The following is an 18343-nucleotide window of genomic DNA, read 5'->3' on the forward strand; positions in this document are numbered from 1 at the left end:
AAAAAAAAAAAAAATGGAATCAAGACAGCTTTTCATTCACCAACTTTTTTTTTGATGAGTAAAAATTTACTAAATTTCAAGCTGCTGTTTTGTTTTTTATAGAAATACAGTACACATCTTTTAAATTGTGGATTGTTGGCCTCACAATAGTAGTGCTCAATTAGTCTTCTGGAAAATGTCAGTGCCTTCGGAAATAACACTGTAATAAAATTCCCAAGCATTTGCAGCGTATGAATAGGAATAACGCAGAGTTAATAAAACATCCACAACTCTGTAAAAACTAGAGCATATCAATTTTTAGGTGAAGACTAGTGATCCTTCTATTTTTGCCCGTCTTTATAAAACAATCATGCATAACAAAAAATACAGACAGCACACTGATTCATGTAACTTTGACTTGTGCTTTCAGCAGATATGCCACATTAATATTTAATATGCTATTGTTTTTTAATCATTTTAGCAAAATAATACACATACCACTTTTACATATGCATAAAAATTGATGAATATACTCACATCATTTCATAGTTTTACATTTTTATTCAAGGTTACCAGAGAGCACCTTTGATTATATTCAGCACATCAAACACATTATGAATCATTTTAACAGAAATAACAGGGATAATGGAAAATTACCTGGAATGAGTTTCGTGGGTAAAGCTTTCAAATAAAAATTACTGTGTGACATTAAGGTACATGTCAATTTGACAAATATGCTGCAACCATTGTCAATACAAACATTAGTAAGTTACATTTTTAGTTGGTTGTCAAAGCGAGTCAGTGGGAAGACGAACTCTTTGTCACAGATTTATTAGATGTATTTTTCAGTTGTAAGTTGGAAATTCTGACTTCCCAGTTTCCGCCAAATGCAGCAGGAACTTCAAGGCTTGCATAGCCACTTCCTCTTTCACACTGTATGCAAAATCTCACAGGGTGATCACACATTTGCCACTGGATACCCCAAAATACACTTTACTCATCATAAAATTAGCTGTGATTTATGTGATGTGCCACAGAAAAAAACAGCATGTTGTAATAACTAGAGCTCAACATGAAGCAAATTGTCACTTTTGTGAAAAATCAAACTACACCTTTATTATTTTACCTTCAAAGAATGAGCAATGATGTGAATATGTGCAATGAACCAACAAAGTAAAAGAAAATCTACAGTATAATGGCAAAATAATTTGTGCCACTTCATGCTGTACAACAGGAGTGAGATGATCCACAGAAACTTCTAGAGTTGATAGAACTCTCTTCATGCTTCCTGCTCTTTGCGAAGCTCGTTACAGAGCATTCACAGATCCATCAACCTGAATATTCAACTATAACGTATCAGCAGACACAACGAAATTCAGGTGATGACCAACAAATCTCAGTTTCCTGCAGCTCAGAAATGTACAGTAGAAATCGAGGATGATTTAACCTTCGAGTTTTTCTTATCTGCTGTCCAAAGCTTTATCTCTGGTTATAACTGAATCGTTGAACTTGATCATTAGTGTAGTGCCTTTGTGCCAGTGGGCAGTGACCTTGGCAGGGAAGCCGCTGTGTGTGAGGATGGCCTCTACAATGCCAGCAGTAAAGGCAGCACAGTTCAAGCTGCTGTTCTCCTTGGGCACAGAGATGTAAGCGTTAATAAGCGGCTCCTTCTCTATGATGTAGTAGGTTTTGTCATCGTCGTTAGCCTGCTCCAGCTTATCAGCCTCCTTCCCAAACAGAGACTTCCAGACATTAACCTACAGGATAAGAAACTTGCGAATGAATTTCCAACCAGACACATGCTACTTTATAACATGAGCACATTAACATATTTTTTAAAATAAACCATGTGTTCAGAAAACTGGTATATTCCATCCAACAGCCAATCACACCATGTGATATTTAAAAGAGAGAGAGAGAAAAAAAAAAACCCATCTCATAACCACTTACCTTGATGAAAAGCAGCATGTTCAAGAGTTTGGTCTCCCTCTTCCCGTTCTTCTCTCGCAGTACCAGCACATCCAGCAAGCTGGCACCTACTCTCTGACCCATGTCTGCCAGGCGTGTCTGCAGCTCCGACACGGAGTAAACACAGCTCTGACAGTACTGGACCATCTCAGAAAATAGCAGGGCAAAAGCACTCACGCTGACTTCTGTCTTGGGCCGGGTCAGGGGCCGCTCCAAAATGTTGGATTTCCCTCGAGTGAACCGTGTGTCCATTTTCTGTATGGGAGAATGATATTAAAAGCTTCAATCATTTCCCTCCCAACTCATCTTTACTTTGCAGTCACGGTGTTATTCCCGATGGAACGTAACCTCGTGCTACCAGACCCGACTTACCTACCCTACTCATTTTGCTTTTATTGTTAACAATGACTGACTGCTACCCTTCCCTGAAGTCGGCACATTTTGCTGGACTGGTTGACATAGTGTAGGTGTCAGTCAGGAAAAGGTGAATGATGGGAAGAACAGTGTACATTCCAGGCATTTGCTGCTCTTAGTAACCAAGGGGCAAGACAGGTTTTACTGTACGGCTATCACAGTTGCACCTACGCTGATACGAAACCCAAATTCTATTTACTTTGCTGGTAGATGCTTGTGACTTGACTGTAGGCACTGCTGCAGAGGCAAGTAGAGAGGACATGGGCAGAAGAGAGACTGCAAACTAAAAATTCACAGGGAGAAAATTTGTGTTGTCTGTAGCATCTACGACACAGGGAATAACCAGCAGAATTCTACGCTAACATATTTGTGACAGACATATGTGAATCCTTTCCAACATCTTATGTAAACAAAATACATGTCACTATAAGACAATAAAATGATCATTTTCACAAGTAGAAAATACAGTTTAAATGGTTGTATAACAGCGTTTTTGAGAGAAAAGGCACATTACACTTGTCTCGCCTGTGTGGCACCAGAATTTACTGAGAGTTTGTTTGCCCCCTTTCACAGTTTTGCCATGCTTCAGCAGCAAAAATGTGGATGAGTGAGTAAGTGAGTTTGTGTCACATACTTGTGACTTTATTTACCTATAACAGCCTCTAAGAGACTGCGTCACTGTCTAATCGGTCCCCGGAAACACATGAACTAGGAACCACAATTATTTGTTACATCTTTTCTTGTAGCATAATCCCCTGCCTTTGCTTCTCATTCACCGTGTTCAGTATTTTCTTGACAAATTAACTTGTATTCTCAACATCAATAAGGAAATCAATTGCAATAAAACTTGAGAATAAATAAAATAATAAAAAAGTAAAATGATCCTGTCTGGACTGCTTTATCACTTTATTTGTAACTACTAAATATATACATAAACAACATACTGTAATAGTGCAACCAAAGAATCCATCAATCTGTGTATATACTTTCCATCTTTACTTCTTTTTTTCTATTAAAAGGTAAAAGAAAGGGAGGAGATGATCTAGTGGTTAAGTGTTGGGCTTCAGACCAAAGGACCAAGGGCCTTGTGTAGTGAGCACCTCGCATGGCAGCACCCTGACATCGGTGTGTGAGTGTGTTTGTGGGAATGGGTAAATGTGAGGCATAATTGTAAAGTGCTTTGAGCTTCTGATGCAGATGGAAAAGGGCTATTTAAATGCAGTCCATTTACCACACATAGTTTTTTTTTTCTCTCTGTCCAGTCAATAAGTCATTAACATAACAACTCAGGGGTAGACTACAGTACATCTCAAATCACCCAGCAGGTCCCAGGTCACCCTCTCAGATTCTTCTGAAAAAAAATTACAGGTGCTTCTATGGCACAGATACATAAAAACCCAAAATATTAGGTCTGTATCTCCAATAGTATTGAAGCCACATCCCCTGCAAATTTTATTTCATTATAATATATATATCTGGCTGTATCTGCTGTGGCGACCCCGAACAATAACGGGCGCATATATAAATAATATAATAAAATATAATAATACAGCTCACAGTGAAAGCCATCTCTGAGATCTTGCAAGATTTTGCAGGATTTTAAACCTCAATAGGGTGACTTAATTACTGGCTATGGAGAATGAGTCTCAGCCAATAGAAAATCTTTGTTCAGCATATCTAATTAGAGTCCCTTAATTGAGAGCGTAGTCACCTCAGAACATGGTACCATTTTGGGGCCAATTGTGCTGAACTACTTATATTTTCAACATTTTTTTTATTATTATTATTATTTAACCACATACAGCAACACATCCAGGTACAGGTACTATCAAAATAAATATAAAAAGAGTTAAGATGTCAAATTTACAATTATGATGATTTATTTAATTCATTTAAAGCCTAATTTATGCTTCTGCAAAGTGCATGTCAGTTTTAAAGTTCTCCGTCTCTGGATTATGCTTTATTATGGATTAATTTGACCCTCAACAAGCTTTTCTTTCTACAATCATCACCCCCAATTTAAAAGGTAAGATGTGCAATTTCCTCTTTTTCCACTCCGTGTTGTAAAGTTGCAGACTCTTCTGGTCCATTTGTAATCACCGTGCACAATGCAAAAACTATTCAAATATGATGGCAGACTAAGGAGTGACAGCAGAAAAGTATTAAATCCACAGCCTTTTGCTGTGTCTGATTTGTGCACATAAGGCTGCGGGTCAGAGTCTGAGCACAGTGTTGGGGAAAAAAAAAAGGTCAGGCTTTTAATCACAGACTCCGGTGCCACGTGTGAGGGGTTTTTAATGGAAATACATTGCAATTGGATGGGACATTTTATCTGATGTGAGTGAAAAATCCATTATACAAAATCTGTTATATAGGGTGTTTATTACATCCATTACACTGTGTTCACTTTTGTCCGGTGACTGTGAATATCCAGTTTATACGATGACGATTTAGGTGAGTTTTACTGTACATGGGACTGAACAATAAATTTACCTCGCAAAGCTTTGACGATGTTGGCTTCCATCTCACATGGCTGACTTTATTTTCTCAAATTTTTCTTCTGTTCAGATCTATTTGTGCATCCAAATGCACAGCAACCCGTCATTTTCAGCAAATAAATAAATAAAATAGCTACATTTACATGCAGATAAATTAACAGAGATCGCGAGTACAAGCGGCCAAGATGAGTTTCCTCCACAGGGTGGCCTTAGAGATAGGGTGAGGAGCTCGGAGTCAAGCCGCTGCTCCTCCACGTCGAAATGAGCCAGTTGAGGTGGCTCGGGCATCTTTTCCAGATGCCCCCTGTACGCCTCGCTGGAGAGGCATTCCGGGCACGTCCCATCGGGAGGAGGCCCTGGGGAAGACCCAGGACATGCTGGAGGGACGACTGGCTTGGGAACACCTTGGGCTTCCCCCAGAGGAGCTGGGGGAGGTGTGTGTGGATCGGGAGGTCTGGGCGGCTTTGCTTGAGGTGCTGCCCCTGCGACCCAACTCCGGATAAAGCGGAAGAAAATGGATGGATGGACGGAAGGAAATTATCAGTGAATGCTATTTTGGCACGAAGACGGCACCAGGAGTCACATGACTGTTTTTTTCCCCGACTCCTCATGTCGCCACTCTCTCAATTAAGGGACTCTATATCTAATATCCCACAGACTTCTCTACCATCTGCTGGATGAAGCATCCGTCTTCACATTACAAGCTAACAATTTAAACAAGCAAAGGTAGAGAAAAGCATGCCATCTTTTATGTGACCAAATACAAAATATACAAAAAGAATCAGAATGAATAAATGGTTATAAAGTGTGACTCTGTTGATGGCAAACGCAAAGCACATTTCTAAATCTTTGCAACACTTGTTTTTGAACGTTGTTCTGGTGTCCATAGCCCAAATACGATATAAAACACACAACAGAACAAGTAAAAATCAGAGTTAAAGAATGCATAACGTGTGCTTGGGGATGATGCCAATATTGCCGGCACTGTAAATCTCGTTAACTACATATTTGTTACATTTGAAAAAAAAAAATGTATTTCACAGTATAAATGGAAGTAAAGAAACGCGAAAATGCGTATTACTTTTTAAGGGCTTTTTTTATTTCTGTGTATTCACGTAACTAGGTTCTATTAACCTTGCTCTGCTATGTTAAAAACACACACGTTATAATTTATATTTTCTTCCCAGTGCTTGTTTAGCTGTTAGCTCTGCAGCCAGTCACAAACCACCGCTTATCTTTCTCATAATAGCTGTAATAATACAAAGACATTCCGGGAATAAAATAACGCCCGTTAAAACACATAACAAATAACAAACGACAAATTGTCTTGCTTTCCGTAGTGGAGTTTAGTATAAAACGTACCTTTGTATGAGCTAATCCTGCTTAGCAGGGTTTCGTTCCTCTTTTTTTTTTTCCTCCAACCACAGCATAAACGGCACAGCGCCATCTATTGTTCAGGAGCTGATATCAGCAAATTTATGATTGTGATTATCGATTATTCCGTCAAGGTACTTCCTAAAATTGATCAACAATGTAGATTTAAAAACTTTTTATTTAATTGAAACTGCCACAAAATCCTCCATGTAATGTGGCATTGCGTCAGGAAGGGCATCGGGCGTAAAACCTGTGCCAATTCAACATGCAGATCCACCTTGGATTTGGAGGACCTGGTCAATGACCTGAAGAGAGCTGGGACCACAGTCACAAAGATTACATTAGTAACACATGATGCTGCCATGGTTTAAAATCCTGCAGGGCAGCAAGGTCCCCCTGCTCAAGTCATTCATTACATTCATTATATATATATATATATATATATATATATATAGAGAGAGAGAGAGAGAGAGAGAGAGAGAGAGAGAGAGAGAGAGAGAGAGAGAGAGAGAGAGAAATTTTCAAAGCAGCAAAGACATATTGGCAAGGTTAGAGCCAAAGAAGGTTTCCCATTTTCTTCACTAATGGCTTCAAAGATGAATAAAACTTGCCAGTGATGTTCGACCAATTAACCAATGTCCTATTCCTTTCTGAATTTATATACAGTATATACTCGTATACGCATCACTCATCTTCAACCGCTTTTCCGGGTTCGGGTCGCGGGGGCAACAGCTCCAGCAGGGGACCCCAGACTTCCCTTTCCCAGGCCACATTGACCACCTCTGACTGGGGGATCTTGAGGTCTTCCCAGGCCAGTGTGGAGATATAATCTCACCACCTAGTCCTGGGTCTTCCCCGGGGTCTCCTCCCAGATGGACATGCCTGGAACACCTCCCTTGGCGCCCAGGATGCCTTGTTTTTATTTGATATGATTCATTTCTCATTTAAAAGTAGTTCTTAATGGGATTTATTCATAACCGACATAGATAATGATGGATTTCAACATTAAACATACAGAAATGTTTCCATTACATCTTTGTCAGATAAATGACCCATTAAGAACAGGGTGTAGTCTTTTAAGCCTTTGCTGCCTCATTGTGTCATTAACACTATTGACTTTGTGTTTCATTGTATAGCTTAGTGTTTGCACATTTCTATGTTGCGTTGGAATATTTGATCGTCTTATCTGCATCCCAGAACTTCTGCAACGGGTTTTCCATTGTCACACTGAGCCTGTGTCTACTTCCTGTTACCACAGACTCGACAGCTATAAACTCACTTTCAATTTTTTCCCCCCAAACAACATTAATGTGTATATATATAAAGGCTACATATCATTTAACAGTGTTCTTTCCAGCTGGTTTAGCTGTAAAGAAACCCTGCAGACTGTTGATCCAGTCAAACCCACCCCCTGGCTACCTGCTGGAGGGTGTTCTTGATCTGGACAGCTGTTACAAAGGGAGTTTCCTCCAATTTCCACAAAAACAGCTGAACAGCCAAGTGTGGGAGAAGGTGTAGATACTGCTGAGTAGATGTCCTGTAATATCTTAAATATTCATCCCGTTTTCATGCACACAACATGAAAGTAAGCTGAAAGTCTGTCCTTTGGGCTAAATTAATTTGTTTGCCGTGGAAGACACATAAAATAATGATAACTTCAACAGTGTGCAGATATTTATGGACCTGGCTGCATATGTGTGTGGGTACTTTTTTTCATTAACCTTGGAATCGTTTTTTTTTTTTTTTTTTGACATGAAAAAGAACACACAATCATTGCATCAGAGAGGACTGTCAGTGATTTATCCAAAAATGTACATTTTAGCTTCCTGACGTGCCCTCAGGAATATTGCTTCACAAGCAGCAGAGACATTCATGAAAAAAAGGGAATTTACTGAAGTACAGTATTGAAACTGAGAATTTTTCAAAAGTGTCCGTCTCATTCATGACCTTGAGCCGGGACCAGTGTAATTTAGGTTCACACGACAGGTGCCAGTTTTCCCACATTGCTCAGTAAACCACAGTAGCAGATTAAATCCAGGCGTGTTTGCAGGACGTGTACAAGTGTTACCCAACCGCCTCCTTACTTTGCATTTCAGCTATAAATAGGAAAGTCATGACAATGTGCTGGACACTCGAGGTGTGGAGTGGCAACTGTCCGGTGCTCAGAGATGTTATTTCACTGGAAATGGGTTGTGACCCTTCTTCTGGCCTTGGTCAGCACCAGAACCAAAGGTAACACCATTTATTTGCACTTGTAGCAGTAGATTCTTTTTTCACTATTATTTTTTTAAAATGATTACTATTACAAAAATCCTGTTTTCTTTTTCTAATGCTGTATTTCCATATTAAATTTTTATTCATGTTTATATGAGTTTTGTTTGTGCAAAAGCTCATTTAAAGGGGAAATGTTGTGCAACATGAGATTTTATCTGACTGCTATTAAATGAAGTTCCAGTTTCATGTTAAACATCCTCAACGTTGTTGCACAATCCTACAATGTTACATGTAGAAACTCCCCACTATACACAAAATTTCACCCTGAAACAGCTCATTTTAGATTTCCTTGACATATGTTACAGGAGTCCATTTCTGAACTCTTGTTTCCTCCGAGACACACCCGTGTGGTCTTTCTGCACCCTGTGGAACAGAACTTCACATTTTTGTGGGATAGAGACAGAGCATAGGGGAAAGGGGCGTGGCCAGCAGTACCATTTAAAGCAACAGGCACAGATACAGGACGTACTCTTCTGGGACTACATTTGGTTCAAATAGAGTTAAATAAGTTTTAACAGTGAGTCATCATATAAATGTTTCTCGAGTTGAACAACTTGATATGATCATAGAGCTGATTTAGCACTATAAAAGAGTATACTTGTTGAACCAAATGTAGCCCAACAGAGTCTGTTTTATACAGGGTGTATAGAGCATTTTTATCTACAAATGTTAATATGTGTTTTTAAGATAAGCTTGTTGAACAGGTTTACAGTTGATAGTTGTAAGGTGACAGATCCAGCAGTAGCAGACCGAGACTTTGAAAATTAAAGAAACTGACAAACAAGCTCATCTCAGGCTATATGTAACTTTAAAACATATGTATGGTGAGAGAAGGAACAAGTGTCTGCTTCAGCTACATCCATCCAAAAAATTTTCCACAGGATTGTGCAGACTTGTGGCTAGTTGTATGAGTTTCAGAATTTAACTGCTGTTAAACAATTAGCAAGTATGTTATTTTTCTTAGTCCGTGGGCCAGATACATTCATCACTACCAACTGGGGGCAAAACACTTGATATGGCATTTTGGAAAATGTATGATAGCCATGCCAGGGTAGTTAGGTAGGGGCCAATGAGGAATTGTGTAACGGAGGCCAGCAGGTGTCGCTATGCAGATGTAGTTAGTAAACTTCACTCCCAACAGCTCAAAAGGATTCTCTGGTCACAAGGCCAGACCCCTGGGTTTTAGCCTTCTGGTTAGAGAGTCTGACTCCCATGCCAAGGATCATGAGTCTGCATCCTGAGGGGAGCGAATAGGTGGAGTCATAACAACACAACATACGAGGTCTGTCAATAAAGTATAGGTCCTTTTTATTTTTTTCAAAAACTATATGGATTTCATTCATATGTTTTTACGTCAGACATGCTTGAACCCTCGTGCGTATGCGTGAGTTTTTCCACGCCTGTCGGTGACGTCATTCGCCTGTGAGCACTCCTTGTGGGAGGAGTCGTCCAGTCCCTCGCCGGAATTCCTTTGTCTGAGAAGTTGCTGAGAGACTGGCGCTTTGTTTGATCAAAATTTTTTCTAAACCTGTGAGACACATCGAAGTGGACACGGTTCGAAAAATTAAGCTGGTTTTCAGTGAAAATTTTAACAGCTGATGAGAGATTTTGAGGTGATACTGTCGCTTTAAGGACTTCCCACGGTGCGAGACGTCGTGCAGCGCTCTCAGGCGCCGTCGTCAGCCTGTTTCAAGCTGAAAACCTCCACATTTCAGGCTCTGTTCAGGACGTCGTGAGAGAACAGAGAAGTTTCAGAAGAAGTCGGTTTCAGCATTTTATCCGGATATTCCACTGTTAAAGGAGATTTTTTTAATGAAAGACGTGCGGACGGATTGCAGCGTCGGCTCGCAGCCGCCGCGACGCTCCGCCACAGGAAAAACACCTCTGTTGGAAGCCTTAAGGACAAGTTGGAACATGTCCAGCTCTTAAACAATTTCTCATATACTCACTCCACTGAAAGCCATCAAAAGCCGCCTGGATTTTACAAATGTTATCAACACGGAGGTGTTTTTCCTGTGCCGCCGCACCGCGCCGGCTGCGTCCCGACGCGCGGACCCGTCCGCACGGACCCGTCCGCACGTCTTTCATAAAAAAAATCTCCTTTAACAGTGGAATATCCGGATAAAATGCTGAAACCGACTTCTTCTGAAACTTCTCTGTTCTCTCACAACGTCCTGGATCAATAGAGCCTGAAATGTGGAGGTTTTCAGCTTGAAACAGGCTGACGATGGCGCCTGAGAGCGCTGCACAACGTCTCGCACCGTGGGAAGTCCTTAAAGCGACAGTATCACCTCGAAATCTCTCATCAGCCGTTAAAATTTTCACTGAAAACCAGCTTAATTTTTCAAACCGTGTCCACTTCAATGTGTCTCACAGGTTTAGAAAAAATTTTGATCAAACAAAGCGCCAGTCTCTCAGCAACTTCTCAGACAAAGGAATTCCGACGACGGGCTGGACGACTCCTCCCACAAGGAGTGCTCACAGGCGGATGACGTCACCGACAGGCGTGGAAAAACTCACGCATGCGCACGAGGGTTCAAGCATGTCTGACGTAAAAACATATGAATGAAATCCATATAGTTTTTGAAAAAAATTAAAAGGACCTATACTTTATTGACAGACCTCGTATAGTGCACCGCTACAGTGATGCCGTGACCTGGATGGGAGTGAATTTAGGGGTGTGAGTGTAACGGAGGCCAGCAGGTGTCGCTGTGCAGATGTAGTTAGTAAACTTCACTCCCAACAGCTCAAAAGGATTCTCTGGTCACAAGGCCAGACCCCTGGGTTTTAGCCTTCTGGTTAGAGTCTGACTCCCATGCTGAGGATCGTGAGTTTGTATCCTGAGGGGAGCGAATGGGTGGAGTCATAACACAACGCAGAGTGCGCTGCTACAATTGCACAAAAATTTCTAAATTTAAAAAATGACCCAGAAATACTGTGAAGTACTCGTATATCACATTATTTTTCTGATGACTGGGATTCAAAAAAGGGTATAGTTTGGGTTATCTATGGCTGAATGTAATGGAGGTATGGGTTAAAAACAGCAAAAATGGTGACAATGGTCAATTTCGAAAACTCAATAACTCCAATAACATTCAGTCATAGACAGGCCCAGTTGTACCTTTTTTACAATCTTTGTGGTCAGACAAATAATGTTGTATGACTGGAGGATCTTTAAATATTGACCTCTAGTTTGAAAGGTTTTGCCACCCTAGGCAGTACTGACACTCCCACTTTAAGAGATCTGGCCCAAAGCCTATCTGATTTATTTCATTTCTGTCTCACTGACAACCACACCTGCTCCAAATCTATCGTCAATGCAGCATTCGCTAACCATCCAGCAGGTGGCAGACACATCTATGGGATATTGTGTAGGAAAAACTAAATTGCTTTTTGGATTGATCTGGTCCATCAAAACTTGCCAAATTTAAATGTGTTTGTTCTTGTAAACCTTTTGAATTTGGCAAGTTATAAGATGATAGCATTTATTATTTCTGAGTTATATTTAAAAACTGGGGGTAGCTATTCTATTTTACAGAGTTCATGTCTAAGCTTTTCCACATTTCCTTCTACAAATATAAATCTTAACTATTTTAATTTGTGAGTTTGTGTGTGTCAGGAAAATGAGCAGCTGTTTGAATCCAAATTTATGGCTTGTTTGTTCTCATCCCCAGCTTCATTTTCCCTCCACATGGATGAGTTCATTGGGGTGGTAAAGCAGGTAGAGGACGAGACACCGACACTGGAGCCCGTAGCTGTACTGAAGAGGCTGCGGATGGCAACCAGACTAAGTGATGCCTTCATTCAGTACTTCCTCCGAAATTCTGGCTCTGATTGGCCTGAAATGAATTCTAACATCTCCTCTTACATTAGAATGGCAGTGGATCACAAGGTGGACAGAGACGCCAGAGAAGAAGGGGTGGTTTTGACTGCTGATGGCACCACTGTTGCTCTTAAACCGGTCCTCTTGGGCATAGAGGCTGGCCTCCTCTCCACAACCGCAGGGCGCGCTCGGGGTCTGTACCAGCTTACTTTGGCCAAAGACCTCGGCCTTTCGCTCAGGCAAGCCCGTGGCTCTGCTTCCTCACGGCGTCTAGGACGTGATGGCTGCTGGGATAGTGTAATCGCTCCTCGAGTGTTCAGGCTCTCAGATAATCCCTCCCTGCTCACAACCGCTCAGATCAATGGAGGCATGGATGGGTTCATTCTTGGACTGGAGGTCTCTGTCAAACCCAAACGTCCTCTTAAGCTCAGCAGTCTGTTGGCAGCATATTACTCCCACTGCCTGGAAAATAAGGCTCTGGATTCAGCGCCACGCCTCATCAGCCGGAACCGCAGGGAGAACTTCAGAAGGCTGGTTGTCCTTCAACTGCTGGCCAGACAGGTGATAAAATCAGTGGAGCTGCACCGCAGAGTGCAGGGGCACCCTAAGATCAACGCAAAGGAAAAGAAGCAGCTAATGACTGTGGCGAAGGAAGGAATGAAGGAGTTCACCCATATGTTCATGGGTGAGTAACTACAGAGAAGCTGAAAGAATAAAAATACACACATGGTAGGAATAATATTTTGGACTGACAGTCATTAATCGTAAGATATGATTACCCATTAATATAATTACTTCAGAAAATGATCCATTATTTCTTCATACTCAGAACAGATTAAACCTTTGCTTCAGAAATTAATTCACTGAACTGAAAGAATTAAAACACTAAATAAAACAAGTGATTCATTAAAAAAAAAAAATGCTTGAACCACTAAATGAAACAGTTGCTTCTAAAAATGATTGCCAATCTGTTTTTGTGACAAATAAATTAAACTATTCTTCAGCAAGTGATTCAGTGTTTCAAATGCTTCCAGTGATTTGTGAAGCAATTGCCTGGGAAAATGGTTCACTGTTTTAAAACAAACGAAAGCATTGCTTCATCAAGTAATCTGCTGAATTAAAAGACTAAAATACAAAATGAAACATCTGCTTCTGAAAAAGATTCATTGTTTCAAAACACACACTAAATAGTGAATCAGTGTTTTGAAAATCTTGTACCACGAGCTGAAACAAATGCCTCTTTTTTTTTTACTCCAAACTAATTAAATCATCGCTTCAGTAAATGATCTAATGGTTCAAAATGCTGGCAACACATTGTGAAACAATTGCTTATGAACGTGTTTCAATATTTTAAGTTGCTAAATGAAGTATAGGATTGTTTGAAATACAAAAGCGTAAAATGAAAGCACTGCTTCTGAAAGTGATCCCATTTTTCAAAATAATCAGAGCACTGAATGAAACCACTCCTTTATTGCTTCTTTGTGTTCATAACAAATAAAAATTGCTTCCAAAGTGAAAACACTAAATAAAACAGCTTGAAACAACAAAGCATTGTTTCAGAATGCAATTCACTGTTCTGAAATAGCTAAAACATTAAATATAGCAATTATTTCTGAAATGGCTTCAAAACACTGAATGAAACAATTTTATAAGAAAATATTTCAATATTTTGAAATGCTTGCAGGTATAAATGCAGGAAAAGCTTCAGAAAATGATCAACTGTCACTATTTCCAAATACTAAAACTGATTCATTGTTTCAGAACATTCCAAGCACTGTTTATAAGCACAGTCTAGGAAAGTGATTCACTAATTTGAAATATTGTAATAATTCTAATTCAAAACACCAACTAAAACAGCTGCATCAGAAAATGATTCTCACTTTTCAACAGCATGAAACACTAAAGGAAACCACTGCTTCAGAAAATGATTCTGTTTCAAGTTGCTCAAAACACGAGGATGGTGACATCTAGTGGAATTCTTGGCTATGCCCTCTACATGCTTGCAGTTTTAACCTCTGTGGTTGTCTTCCAGATTGTCCAGCCATCATCCCGCGATGTATGTGGGGAGCTCGGCCGTACAAAGGAACTCCCACCAACTTGTCCCTCCCTCTCTCTTTCATGTACATCCACCACACCGTCACACCGAGCAAACCCTGTCTGACCTTCGAACAGTGCTCTGAAGGCATGCGCTCCATGCAGCACTTCCACCAGGATGACAGAGGCTGGGATGACATCGGATACAGGTGAAGATTAACGGCACAATGTTAACTAACTTGGTATAAGCATTGTGCATATAGTGAAACAGATAACAGAATATTTACAGAGGAATCTGTCAAATACTGAAACAAGCACCAAATTTGGCACAAATACTCCTTAGACATTTCTCTTTTGTAAACGCACGTTAGCCACCTAAATTTTCAATAGGCTGCCAGGTAGGGGTCAAATAAACAATTAGACAGGGGTCAAAATTTAAAAATGCTCCAATCATATAGTAAACCAGGCCACATTATTTGTTTCATCACAAAGATTCTAAAAAGGTATAGTTTGGACTATCTATAACTGCAGATTATGGAGTTATGTGTTAGAAACAGCAAGAATGGTGACAAAGGTCAGTTTCAGTTTGTACAGGGGTCAAAAATTAAAGTTGCTATAATTTTGGTAAAAAGTGATGCAAATTATTGGTTGAGCTAATAGGATTAATAAATGGAACAGTTTTGACTGTGTTGAATGCTTGGTCTCCAAATTAAAGGCCAAACCTGTGGCATGTGACATATGTTGCACTGTAACATGATAACTAAGCTTGACACATGGTGCAAACTATTCCTTTTTAAAACCCTATTAACTCAACCAATAATTTGCATCACTTTTTACCAAAATTATAGCAACTTTAACTTTTGACCCATACACAAACTGAAACTTTAACTTTTGAGCCATACACAAACTGAAATTGACCTTTGTCACCATTTTTTTTTCTGTTTTTAACTCCATAATATTCCATCACAGATAGTCCAAACTATACCTTTTTGGAATCTTTGTGATCAGACAAATAATGTGATACAGTTTTAAATATGATTGGAGCATTTTTAAATTTTGACCCCTGTGTAACTCTTCATTTGACCCCTAACTGGCTGCCTATTGAAAATTCAAGTGGCTAGCGCCCTTTTACAAAAGAGTAATGTCTAAGGAGTATTTTTGCCAAATTTAGTGCTTGTTTCCAGATATGAACAATTGTTAGTTATCTGCGCCATAGTGATCCAAGAAGCCTATTGATTTTGGGGTCAGTTGGTCAAAAGTAGAAATGACTGAACTGTACTTTATAAAAGTCTTGTGCAGAAAAGCATAATTTTTCATTGGTAATCTTAATGTTTGCACATTGTGCTGTGTATTAGTGCAGATTATGTGATTGTTCCTACCCTTCACCACAACAGCAGAACATTCAGTAAAAAAAACAAACTAGTGTATAATGACCAAAATACCTATGTACATGTTGGTCTCTGGACTGGAATTCAGCCTATATTCATCCGTAAAATACTGAGTTTATGTCCCCTGGGCCCTTACAGCTTTGTAGCCGGTTCTGATGGGTACATCTACGAGGGTCGAGGCTGGCACTGGCAAGGAGCTCACACACTTGGACACAACTCCGTAGGCTACGGGGTTTCCTTTATTGGAGACTACTCGACCACATTGCCATCCCAGAATTCCATGCTGCTGGTGAGAGATCGCTTGGCTTCCTGTGCTGTTGGTGGCGGTCGATTAATGGCCAATTTCACCCTGCAAGGCCACAGGCAGGTAGTGAGCACGTCATGTCCTGGAGATGCTCTGTATGATGAGATCAGAGGCTGGGAGCACTTTGGGGTAAGTCAGAGTGTTGACCAACACAAATAGAGGTATAAAAGAAAAATCAGCTGAGTAAATGGTCGTAGAAACAAAGGATGGATATTAAATTATACATGTGTTGTTCCATTCCACTCAGTTATTTTCTTTGCTATTTCATTTCTTTCTTACAGGAAGTCAAGAAATGAAAATGAAGTGAGCAAATGAAGATTGCTGGAGAAACTGAAACTTAACCAAATAAATCAGTTTCCTTATATTTGCCAGTGGCTTCCCACTCTGTTTTAGTCACTGAATTTTTACCTCTACACAATAAAATTAATCAGATTTGCATAAATGTGATGGGAGAGTGGGCGGCACGGTGGCTTAGTGGTCACTACTGTTGCCTCACAGAAAGAAAGACCCGGGTTTGCTTCCAACTTGGTCCTGTGGATTTGTGTGGGTTCCCTCCAGGTCTTCTGGCTTTTTCCCACTTCCAAAGACATGCAATCCAGGTGGATTGGTGACTCTAAATTGACCGTAGGTGTGAGTGAGAGTGTGCATGAGTTTGTCGGTCTGTATGTGTTGACCTTGTGATAGACTGGCACCCTGTCTGGAATGTACTGCGCCTCTGACCGCTGGGATAATCTTCAGCTCCCACCCTTAACTGGAATAAGTAGGTGTAGAAAATGAGTGAATGAGTGACAGGAAAGAAAGAATCAAGCCTGGAACAGTTTTTATAGAATTTACAATGTTTAGGAAATTAAAAAAAGAATGTTTCAAAAATTAATTTTTGTTTGTAACTTTTATTTTTTTTTTATTGTATGCTTTGTTGATTTTTGTCATTGGTAGTATGATCAAAGCAGATGGTGGCCCCTGTGAGTCTGGTCTGCTTGAGGTTTCTTCCTGCAATGAAAAAATGCCAGAGGGAGTTTTTTTTTTCTTACCACTTTTGCCTACACAGTAAATTTTGCTGAGTAAAATTTACTCTGCTGGGATAACATTTGATCCCAGTCTAAATAGAGTAAAATACACTCTATTATAGAGTGAAATCAACTCTACGGTCTTGTCAAATCAACTGTTTTTACTCCAATAACAGTTGGTTTTACACTGTGATAGAGTTGGTTTAGCACGGTGATAGAGTATGTTTAACTCTATTTGGACTGGGACCAAAAGTTATCCCAGCAGAGTAAATTTTACTCTGCAAAATTTACTGTGTATGTGCTTGCTCTGGAGGGTGGGGGGGGTGGACCTTAATCTAATAAAGGCCCATTTGGGGTGACGTGTGTTGATTTGGCACTATATAAATAAACTGGTAAAGGTGCACTTTTTAAAAAAAATATCTTGTAATAACATTAATTTTAAAAGCTGAGTGTGACGTCAATAAACTGTACAAACATTCTTCAGGAACATCATTCATTCAGAATAACAGCATTATGGTCTATATGGTATTCTTTCAACAGACACACTTTAAAAAAAGGGTACATTCAAGAATCCGGTAATAAGCATTAACTAACACTGAATGAAGACTTAATGTTTTGTATTGATTTAATAATGGTGTTCATGTTGAATGAAGTATTAGTTTATATACTGATCACCATTAATAAAGGATTATGAAAGTTAACTCTTAATCACCATAACTGTGAATTGTTGTTTTGTTTTTACTTTCACTTTTGATACTCTGTGTGCTTCTTACCCCATGTGCTGCTATACAATGCTGCTGGAACCTCAATTTCCCTGAGGGAGTCTTCCCAAGGGATCAATAAAGTTCTAATCTAAATGATTATTACTGCATAAACTAATGTCAATTAATGTACCCTTATTGTAAAGTGTTACACTACACTAGATTAGACGCTTTACTGTCATACTTGTACGTTGTACAATGAAATTTTGTTTAATGCTTCTCAGTCAACAGGCTTTGACAGACAAAAAAAGACAACTTAAACATAGCAACTATAAACATGTAGTTTAAATTAGACAGTATTCTATAAAATTATACAGTATTTAATGTTGAGGTAATACAGTAGGATTAGCTCCAGGACCCTATGACTTGGACCTTCATTCTCGTGTAAAGATATCGGCATTGCCAAACACCTCTGTCGAGTGACCTCATGACTCTATTAGCTCTTCTTAGGCGTCTGTTGCTCTCAAAGGTCGAGGATCCAGAGACATGACTGTCACCGATGATAAGTGAATGTCTCTA

The 18343-nt window shown here is 39.8% G+C and overlaps 2 protein-coding genes across 3 annotated transcripts; one reads left to right on the forward strand and one right to left on the reverse strand.

Annotated features, from left to right (window-relative positions):
• Positions 1-524: 524 nt before the first annotated feature.
• Positions 525-6279, reverse strand: trappc5 (trafficking protein particle complex 5). Its single transcript, XM_034189874.1, has 3 exons — positions 6222-6279; positions 1930-2202; positions 525-1736 (listed from the first exon to the last, which is right to left on the reverse strand). Exons 2-3 carry the CDS (start codon positions 2197-2199, stop codon positions 1440-1442), a joined length of 567 nt encoding a protein of 188 aa, XP_034045765.1. The 5' UTR covers positions 2200-2202; positions 6222-6279; the 3' UTR covers positions 525-1439.
• A 2047-nt stretch (positions 6280-8326) lies between these two features.
• Positions 8327-17541, forward strand: pglyrp6 (peptidoglycan recognition protein 6). Of its 2 annotated transcripts, XM_034190998.1 has the most exons (5): positions 8327-8465; positions 12182-13015; positions 14363-14573; positions 15891-16185; positions 16338-17541. In XM_034190998.1, the coding sequence occupies exons 1-5, from the start codon at positions 8402-8404 to the stop codon at positions 16350-16352; spliced, it is 1419 nt and encodes a 472-aa protein (XP_034046889.1). In that variant the 5' UTR covers positions 8327-8401; the 3' UTR covers positions 16353-17541. The 2 variants fall into 2 exon arrangements, with proteins under 2 accessions (XP_034046889.1, XP_034046888.1); XM_034190997.1 differs by lacking the exon at positions 16338-17541 and having other exon boundaries at positions 15891-16230.
• The last annotated feature ends 802 nt before the right edge of the window (positions 17542-18343 follow it).

This window comes from Thalassophryne amazonica, chromosome 16 (assembly GCF_902500255.1).
Source record: "Thalassophryne amazonica chromosome 16, fThaAma1.1, whole genome shotgun sequence".
Taxonomy (NCBI): domain Eukaryota; kingdom Metazoa; phylum Chordata; class Actinopteri; order Batrachoidiformes; family Batrachoididae; genus Thalassophryne; species Thalassophryne amazonica.

Bases quoted from the DNA above. Each gene is read 5' to 3' on its own strand.
- trappc5 (XM_034189874.1), bottom strand. From the start codon at position 2,199: ATGGACACACGGTTCACTCGAGGGAAATCCAACATTTTGGAGCGGCCC. The intron at 1,737-1,929 runs GTAAGTGGTTAT...CTTATCCTGTAG, and splicing joins ACATGCTGCTTTTCATCAAG to GTTAATGTCTGGAAGTCTCT.
- pglyrp6 (XM_034190997.1), top strand. From the start codon at position 8,402: ATGTTATTTCACTGGAAATGGGTTGTGACCCTTCTTCTGGCCTTGGTC. The intron at 13,016-14,362 runs GTGAGTAACTAC...GTTGTCTTCCAG, and splicing joins GTTCACCCATATGTTCATGG to ATTGTCCAGCCATCATCCCG. The intron at 14,574-15,890 runs GTGAAGATTAAC...GGGCCCTTACAG, and splicing joins TGGGATGACATCGGATACAG to CTTTGTAGCCGGTTCTGATG.